The sequence below is a fragment of the Labrus mixtus genome, chromosome 15 (assembly GCF_963584025.1).
Source record: "Labrus mixtus chromosome 15, fLabMix1.1, whole genome shotgun sequence".
Lineage (NCBI taxonomy): Eukaryota > Metazoa > Chordata > Actinopteri > Labriformes > Labridae > Labrus > Labrus mixtus.
Window position 1 is genome coordinate 17,897,286 of NC_083626.1, and position 10,029 is coordinate 17,907,314.

At 40.3% G+C, this 10,029-nt stretch overlaps 1 protein-coding gene across 1 annotated transcript; it reads right to left on the minus strand.

Annotated features, from left to right (window-relative positions):
• Positions 1-1,487: 1,487 nt before the first annotated feature.
• Positions 1,488-6,346, minus strand: LOC132989358 (dual specificity protein phosphatase 7-like). Its single transcript, XM_061056947.1, has 3 exons — positions 5,635-6,346; positions 4,512-4,940; positions 1,488-3,155 (listed from the first exon to the last, which is right to left on the minus strand). Exons 1-3 carry the CDS (start codon positions 6,002-6,004, stop codon positions 2,845-2,847), a joined length of 1,110 nt encoding a protein of 369 aa, XP_060912930.1. The 5' UTR covers positions 6,005-6,346; the 3' UTR covers positions 1,488-2,844.
• Positions 6,347-10,029: the final 3,683 nt, after the last annotated feature.

Below are 10,029 nucleotides of genomic sequence, written 5' to 3' on the forward strand. Positions count from 1 at the left end.
CAATAAACACAGCTTATCAAAAGGTGTGTATTCATACATAAACCATTACTCATTTATGTACTGCTGCCAATATGCTTTCAATGCACAGATCCACTTACAGGTAAGGCCCGTGTGCTTAATGATTCTCACTCTCATCATCCTCAGGCAGTGTAATACTATCTTTCATACTCTGCAGCAACCTATTACCTGTCTTATCCTAAGTGTCTTTTCTGACTTAATCATAGGTTTGCCCTGCAGGTATGTGGCCAGCCAGGTTCAGTCACGCTGGAAAACCCATCAATCAGTAGCTTTTATAATCACAACTGTGTGGTGTTGCTAGGCAAGTCTCTTCATGTGCTATACTGCTGCTGGAAAAGTTCAAGATTTCACTTTTGGCCTGCTATGATTATCTCAGTCATGTCAGCCCCCAAAGCTGGATCTAAAACAGTTTTAGCGCTGTATTTAAGCCATTAAATCCCACAGAGTGACAGTTATTGGACCATGAGCTGCCGCACAGAGCAACTACAGAACATTTCCCTGTAACTATTTTTTTCCCCCTCTGCCTTAGAAAGCTTGGCTTCTGCTCTTAAAATGATTTCTTCAGGGAAGGGAATTCACTGCATCATCTTTCTGTCATCTGGCAAAGAACATAGGAATAAATCTCCCAGACAGGGACGAAACAATACAAAAAGGGAACATTCTGGGAGAGCTGCAATGAAGCACAAATCATAGATAACCCCAGAAACGTTACTAACTAAAATCTGGAAATACCCATGCCTTGTGTAATCAATTCTTTTTGATGCAGCTTGGGAATAGCTGGATCCTGTATTCCTGGTATTAAAAATACCCGGCCTACATTGTTTTCAAAGATTTGCTCTCTTTTTAATGAAATAATTGAGTGTGAAGTGTAAATACTCACTTGTAATAGAGCACAAATGATGCAAACTTCCCTTTCTAAATGGCAACATAGATGTGAAGATATGGGGACACTCTCATTTCCTCTTTTAAAAACAACATAATACATTTATGACCCTACCGGAAATTGCATTTCTTCCAATAAATGTTTAATTCATATGAAACAACAAAGGATTTGTAGAACCGGGGGCTTATTAACTTTAAAGTAGCTACAGCACGACATTGTTATCACTTGTGTAACTCCCCTAGCTGCAGAGGAGAACCTGCGGAAGTCTTGTCTATGTGGTCGAGGACATGCTGTGTCATCTTCCTCTTCCTTTGAGCGCTCTTTGAGTGACTGGCAGTGGGCGTGACTGCACTGTGGTATTGACAGATCTGGCCCTGTCACTTGTATATGTGTCAGAAAAGCCTGTGGGAAACAGGAAGCCAGGCATCAAAGCGGACAGAAAAGGGACATCTGACTGACCACACCTAAGCCTAATCGCAATGCTGAGCATTCACTGAGCACCCTGGGCTCCTGAATTCACTACATTACTGCTTCGGTTTAGAACAGTTCAAAGAAAATCAGTGCAAAAAAGGACAAACAAAAGATATTCAAGTAAAAATATACAATATATTTGTTGTATAAACTTGTACAGAATGTCTTGGACATTTAGCTTTACATATACTATACATAAGGGTGGAAAAAAGGGGTCACATTCGCATCCTTCATGGTTTGTTGAAAAAATGTCCCCCGTAACAACCACATTTTTCTGTACAGCTTTACAAACAGACCAAACAAAAACAGCCCTTGGATGCACTTAGAGGCCATGATGACGAGATACAGATGCCTTGTATAAAAATCCCTGAAAATGTCTCTCTGTGAGGTAAGAACACATTTTTTTTTTTTTTTCAAAACTCATGTCCTTCCATTCCCTCTCGTACACTGAACTCTCGAGTTTGTTCAGCGACGAGACTGGCAACGGAGAACAGCTAATTACACATCAGGTTTCCCTTAACATTGTTGTGCCACAGAGGGAGTAGCTGCAGACTGAAGACTGTGGGATTCAAAAACTAAGGTGCACATCCATTCCTTTATACCCTTTATGGTACTCACACATTTGTTCCAAAAGGCCAGTCCTATACACCATGCCTCGACCTGGTTACTAACAAACATTGTGTTAAGGTATGGCAAAGGCCTCAACCACAACAACAGGCAATATGACCTAAAGGTTACAAAACAAAGGGCATTGGTAGAATGTAATCACATGCAGATAATGCAGTTATAAGCAACAGAATGTACAGGAGGATATTTGTTTTTATCTGTGATGTTTGGCCTAAAGTGGCCGCTTGATATTGTTAAAAGAAAAAAAAGAAAAGTGATGCTTTGTGTGGCAAAACAGTTCTGCTATAATTAAGAGTGCTGCAAACAGTCATAGCAGGATAAAAACTGGACAATAATTTGAGGCCGGATCACTGTAGTAGCTTATTTACCTCAGCTGGAGTACCATCATAACTTCTTTTGGATTGGTCCCCAGAAAACATTCTGATTGGCCAAAGACTCCTTAGAGACCATCAAGGCAATATTCATAACTGATACGACAACATAGTATCCACTCATCAGCTGGTGAGCAACAGATAACAGTCAAACAACATTCCTTGTTTAATAGAAAAGCTATGAAATGTCCTGCTGTTATGGCTGTACATGACTTTTGATAAAACGCCATGTATGGACATCAACATTTCCCCTTGTATCAGATATTAAGGCGTTTGGACAGGCTCTGAGAGTCTCTCCGTTCATGCTTTGTTCGTCTAACTTTTCAATGCATTTCCTTTCAGTGCACAAACTCTGTAACTGACTTACTGCTTGTGTCGGCTAATTAGGCATCTCACACGATCAAAAAGCACACAAAGACACCAAAGGACAAAGACACAAAAGGACAGGACAAAAAAAGGTTGTCCAATCGTTCCTCATGTCGACTCCAGCGTGTCCAGCTGGAAGACGTTGTGATTGGTCGGTGTAGTAAAGTAGAGCTGCTCCTTGCTGGTGGATCTGTTATCACAGGGGCTGTGCAGCCCCAGTGTCCTCTCAAAGTCCAGGAGTTGTCCCATGAAGTTGAAGTTGGGGGAAATGTTTGACTTTTTCCTCTTGACAAAGTCATAAGCATCATTGAGAGAGAGGTTGAGTCTCTGCATCAGGTAGGCCACAGTGACGGTGACCGAGCGGCTGATGCCAGCAAGGCAGTGGACCAGGATGCCACACTGCTGAGACCGAGCCTCATCTGTGAGAGGAAAGGGAAACTGAGGTCAGCAAAAGCTTTTCAAGGACATCTTTTAGTAAAACCATCACAACTTTTATAGTTTTTAGATTTTCCTAAATAACAATATCCTAACTTTGTACGTTGCTGTGCGATTTTGAAGTCTTTTTTTTGTATTGACTAATGAAACAAAAGTTTCTGATAGTAACATGTGCTACTGCTGCTGACAGAGCTTTAACTCCTCCGTTCAAAAAACTCTTCAAACCTTGAAAACAGAGTACCTAGTATGCAGTACATAGTTACAGGTCACACAAACAACCGTCACCCAAACAACGCAACGCCTAAGTTGTCGCACTGCAATCAAACCAAACCCCAGAGAGTGGAAACAGCACTTCCTTCCTCATTCTACCTCGAAACCTTTTGGAAACTAGTTCATGACGATAAACAGCTCTGCAACCGCCAAACAAACAAGTTGTAAGCCGCGGTGTCAGGTGCATTCATTCTAAAAGGCACAAACAGAAAAGAAACTGAAGTGAAACAAAGGGTTTGGTGCCAATCTAAAACCGGGAAAATATAGATTCACTTTCCAGAGTTGTGTGTTGATGTTTTCCACAATACTACTACTACTACAGTGAAACAGACACAAGTGCTTAAGGGTTGAACTTGTGTGTATTAACCACCGATAATCATAATTATCACAAGTTCCACAAACACTTCCACACACCAGTTTCCTTAACAAAAGAAAGAGCTTAATTAAGTCGCACGCACAGTGAGGAAAACTATGTCAGAAACATGCCCAAAAACTTTAAGCTCAAAGAATCAGAAAATTGTGGGACCCTAACACTCACTCAAGTATTCAATAAAGTATTATCCTATCCTACTTACTTGGCCAGACAAGTTTTTGACAATGAAGCTAAGCCAATGAAGGCCTTACTTTGATTTGTATTTAGTCAAATGATTAACCAAGCAGGTGATCGATCAGATGGTTGTAATAAAATGTATAAACAACACTGAGTTAGTCATCTCCTAGTTGACTAATTACTAGTATTTTGTTAGAGTTTCAGCTGTTTGTTGCATGTTATCTTATACATCTTATCCCCTCTGTTGGGCTCGTTTGGCGCTTTTTCATGTTTCGAGAGTACGATGTATGGTGCTCTGTTTTCGGACTGCCTATAAAGCACTTGTATAACTAAGTATATAAGTATTAATCATAATAACAATGCCTTTATTGTTAAACCCAACACACACTGGGTTACTATACTGCCTGTGGCAAAACAAACAACACAAACACACTCTAGGACCAAATTCAGATTCTGGGAAGCATGAGTGTGACTCTTAGTTTTGAGTAAAGATCAAACTAACAGTAATAGATCTACTTACCTATGAATGATATGGCCTCTGGGAAGAACTGTGACAGGTTTTGACTCCAGTGGTCCGAAATTGGAATCTGTTTGTACCTGAAGTGGCCGTCATGCTCAAACATGTTGGGGAGATTGGGTGTGACGTTCAGAATGTACTTGATGTTGTATTGGCCCAGCACGTCTAGGTTAGTGGAGTCTTTGGCACAGCCCAGGTAAAGGTAAGGTAGGATCTGTACAGGAAAGGCAGGCTGGTTGCTGGGGACGGGGCTCTCCTCGGACTCCGTTGCACTGTTGGGCTCTCGATCAGACTCCCCATCTGAACAATCGGAGCTTATCCGGAGATTTCCAATACCCAGAACAGACAGTGGAGGCGAGGAGCTGGGACAGGAGCTGTCGAGGAGGGTCTCGCAGTGCTCTGGGTACTCTGTGTGGAACTTTACAAATCCACCTGGATGAGAGCCAAATCAAAAATGAACAACTCAGATCAATAGGGATGACATTTTTTTTCCTAATAAAAAAAAAAAGGGCATCTCATATGAAATGGTTATTTTAATCATGAGTAATGCCAATCAGGCTCATAGGTAATAAAGGAAAGCAGCAAGAAAGTAGCTCAAGTTCCCCCCAAAAAACACCATTCATGAAATGCATGCCTGTTCCTGCTGGAGCAAAACATGGCGCGGCCATTTTGGAATTTTAATTGAGAATCTCAGTGACACACGAAACACAAACTTTGAAACAGCTTTCAAAAAAACCTAAGCTCACAACACGTTAACGTCAACGTGGGAGTAACGTGAACGTGTGTAACGTAAGATTACGTTAATAACTGGCTATAACGCTCGTGGTGAAAAAGGTTCACTGTAGAAAACTTGGAAGTTTTAAACATTTGTATTTGCATTTGACAGGGACCGTGTCTACTTACAAGACCTCCAAGCCTTATTAAAAATAGTTTATATTAATATTTATCAGCTGAACTACGAACATATTCACTAATGACAACATTTAGTTGAGTCGACGTCACTTTTGACGTTTTAACGAATGAGACTGAAGAGCGGACACGATAGAAGTTATGTTTCCTGCCCTTTACATGTTTTCACCTGTAATTTAAAGGACCGTGTGGTTAATTTGACAGAGAAATGATTTACCTTCCAAGTAAAATGCTTTACAGCCGTCTTCCCATAGTTTCTGAAGAAGTAGAGCCAACACCGACCCTTGTGCTCCACAGTCCTGCCAGTCCACGGTGCTCTCGTCGTACAGGACCACGGTGTCCGTCTTACACCGTTTATTGAACTTCTCTTTGTCGTCGTGGTTAGGGATGATAGTCCGGATGGGTATGTTACCCTTTTTGAACCGCCTGAGCATCAGCCCCGGGATGGCCAGGTTTATGGCGGTCTCTACGTGGGACGACTCAAAAAGCTCATGTGAACGACAGTCCAACAAGAGCAGAGAAGTGCCTCCGGACTCCAACTCGAGTTGCAGCCACTCCACGCTTTTACTCGGCGTCACATTAGACATATCGGACTCAATATCATACTACATGCAAGCGCAAACACTTTACTACATGATCCACCAAAACGACGAGAAAACTACATGACATCCGATTAAAGAAGCGTTAAATGTTGTTGCCCCGCCAGTGCACGGCGCTCCATCTTGAGCGAAGAGATTTCCCCTTTTTTCATCTTCCCTATTTCCATCACCGGCCACTCGTGAAGACTTATTTAACAGTTTAATTCACTATGTGCGAGTTTCAATGAGACTGTTACACAGCGAATTACTGTCTGAGACAACTTCAGCTACTCCCCCATCGTATCAGGGTCCTCCATGCATGTTCTCGTTTAACCATTCCGATGCACGGGGAGGAGGAGGAGGGCTTTTTTTTTCTCTCTCTCTCGAGTTGACAGAGGAACAACTTAAGAGGGAGGAGTTTATTCCTTATGATTTAAAGCCATAGCAAATATATAACTTAAGTTTTGTTTCAGACGATCTCAATGAAATAATGTTGTCAATCACAGTCAACCTAATTCTTACTGTTTGCAATGTTTTTGGAGGATGTAATAAATGAAAATATGATTTCTACTTATTTCATATTGACACCATATAGACATTCTACCAAATGATCTTACATTGACAGTGGTACATTTTATTAACTAGGTATAGTGGTTCATAGGTGTCTGTTTGCATAACACTAAACTTGCATTATAGGACCATAACTGCAACTTGAATGAACATCTTTAGGGAGTGCTTACTATTCATTAAAGAATATATAATATACATTATCATTTTATTATTGTCTCTTTTTCCTGACCTGACTATGTGAAACATTTACTGAACTTTATTTGACATCCTTTCAGACTACAGTTATACAATATGCTGTATTTGTGCTTAGGGAGGCCTAGAGTACATAGCTATATACAATATGTAACTTCTTCTAACAATACAAGTGATATTATGACAAGTAATGGGTTATTACACAAGATGAAATGAGAAATATTTTTTAACTGAAATGACACCCTCCATATAGAAAACAGACCTTAGTCAGAAACTATTCATTGTCTTCCTGGAAGAGCAGATACTGATCTCCTTCTCTCACCTTGCTCAATACTTTTGACTGCTGATGCATTTGTCTGCAGGACAGCAGCAGAACATTTCATTACGGAAGTGTGTTGCAATCTTTCATCAAGATAATATTCATCATGGGACTGGATACACCCATGCAATGGCTCAATCAAACTGTTTCTAAGGTGAAGTGTATGGAGGGAGGCTTTTTTTCACTTTTCTTATATCTACATTAAATGGTGACTCAATGGGAGATATAGAAGCATGCTGCTGTGCATGTGTCTTTTCTTAGAATGCAGCCACAACATGCCCATAGTTCACTAATGATGTGCATAATAATACAATTAAAATGGTGGAAGAGAGGGAGAGAGACAGAGAAGGATGCGTGCCTTGGGAATCCAGCCTCTGTAGCTCATCTGTCTGTGCACGTGAGTGGGGGAGACACAGATGTGCAGAGCATCAGGATTAACACAGAAACAGGAATAGAGCTAAAACCTGCACAAACACACACACACATATACAATTGCTCTTAACCATGGACTGGTCAGACACACAACAACTGGCACAATATCATCGCCACAGCACATCACAGCACAAATGCAGCACCTGACTCAAACAGCCAACCAGCAGAATGTCAAGAGTCGTGGCCCTTCACACATACGATTAAACGGAGCCTCCAGTAGGTGCTGAGGTGTTGGACCTGCTCTAAGGCTTCTCACGATAAGGAACAAAAAAAATGGTGATATATCAAAAAAATAACTTGCAACAATAAGGTCAAGACCTTACAGAGCAAAGATTAGTCCATATAATCCAAGACTGACACGGTGCTGTTGTATGTGGACCCTACTGTATAATTTTTAAATCAACAAAATCAAAACAAATCACCATGACAAAGAGTAAAAAAAAAAAAAATGAATAGAACATATCAAAGATTCATGATCTGAGCATCGCAGTTGTGGTCACCTGACTGCTCCACTTCCACCAACACTTTGGTTATATAATGTGCTCCAATAACAGGCTCATTTTTGGTCCTTGATTCACAGGATCCCAGGTTTTTTCATCTGAAGAGCTTCGTTGAGGGGCTTTCACGCACACCCGACAGGCACATAATCACACTGCTGTCAGGTGCAGATGTACTGTGGGATGCATTCAGAGATGAGACAGATTGGAGGAGAGCTTCCTTTCCATTGATGTTTCTCTGCGTGTGGGAGTAAAGGGTTTTTTGATCATTTAAAAAAAAAAAAGGGATGATCAAAGGAAAATGTGTAAAATCAATGTTTTTTATGGTTTTATCTAGTAGGAAAGGGCTTTTTGAATTAACCAGGCTAATACATTAATAGCAGATTCATCTGACAGTTTATTAAACATGCCCTATAATCTCAGATTCTGCATGTGTGCTTCACTGAAACATACTGTGACGCACACTGAAGCCTATTTGCTGCACTTTATTACAACCAATATGATCTCTCATGTTGTCCAGATGGGAAACACAATATCCTGTCCTCTATTGATACCATCTAGTGGTTCATGGTGAAAGCTGCTGCACCGCTATGAGTCATCTGCAAAGGAGGGAGGCGTCTGAACGTTAACAGCCTCTCAGCTGCAAACCGGGGGCCCAGTCTGCCTCCATGTGGTGAAACCAATAATATCATGTCATGCATTTCATGAATGAATGACCAGATGACCGCAAATCTGTCTTTAAGCTGATTATACGTGACCACCACAACTGGAAAGATCACAGCCTTTTAGCCAAACCAGCAGAAAGAAGTAGCTTTTTAACTACACGTTTCACAATATTTATGATCCAACTGCTTAGTCCAATCACTTCCACCCGTCTGTGTTGTAAACGTATATAACATGTTTCTTACACTACCCAGGACATGAACCACAGGAATATATCTACAGGTGCAACCAATGTTCCATTCCAATGCACGTATGCAGCACTGAATCCTGTGAAATAGTTTTAAAGTACAGTAAATGTTGTGCAGTAAATTTCCCAATTAATGTTAAAGGATAAACTGGTATGATGCCAGAAAGACAAAGTTGTGCCTTATAAGGGCTTTGAGATACAGCATGTCAACTGTATGACTTAGTTTAAGTGAGTATGATATTTGACACTGCTTTCTTGTTCATGTCATACTTGGAGATCCTTCTAGCATGAAAAGTTAAGATTAGTGATGCACCTATGTAGTGGTTGAACATGGGTATCTGCGGATGTGGGCCTTGTTGACAGACATAGGCTCAAATGCAAATATTGTGACATGCACCAATGTCAGATGGTGATGTTTAACTGTTGTGTTGCAACAATGTAATGCTCGCAAGCTATACCATCCAACTGCTGATTCAGAGAAGAGGGGGTTTTTTTTGGGAAGAAAAAGTCACCAGATAGACAAAATCTGATTTGGTTTCAAGGTCAAATCTGAAAGAAAATGTTGGCAGTGGGAAAGTCTTAAACCTTCTCTGAGAAAGATCAGACACATGCAGTTGGTAAGACATGTTCCAGTGACATTTCAAGAAGAGGGACCACTAGCAAAAAATGTAATAAATCAAATCTTATTTTAAAAAAGACAGAATTACTAAGAAGTGATGGAACCTGCTATTGGCTAAATTGTTATTTTGAACATGGGTATCAGTTGTGATTTTCACCATCTCTAGTTTAAAAAGGTAATTGAGATGAACACATAAAATGCACACCTGCAAAAAAAAGGGTGGATACTTCACAAAAAACTATTTTTGTATGACTTAGTAATAAATGGAAAGCTTTTATTCCACCAAAGCTGACAAAATGAATACTTGGTTGCCTTTGGTAGATGTTTACTAAATATTTTTCCTGATGATGGTTTGCACTCAATATACACATCAATGTAAAAATTCAAATTCCATGCATTTAATAGTGAGCTTTGTAGCACCTTACTTACACATTTACTGATCAGAATGAACATGTACAGTATACAATAAAAGTACTTATCGCTAACTAACTAAAT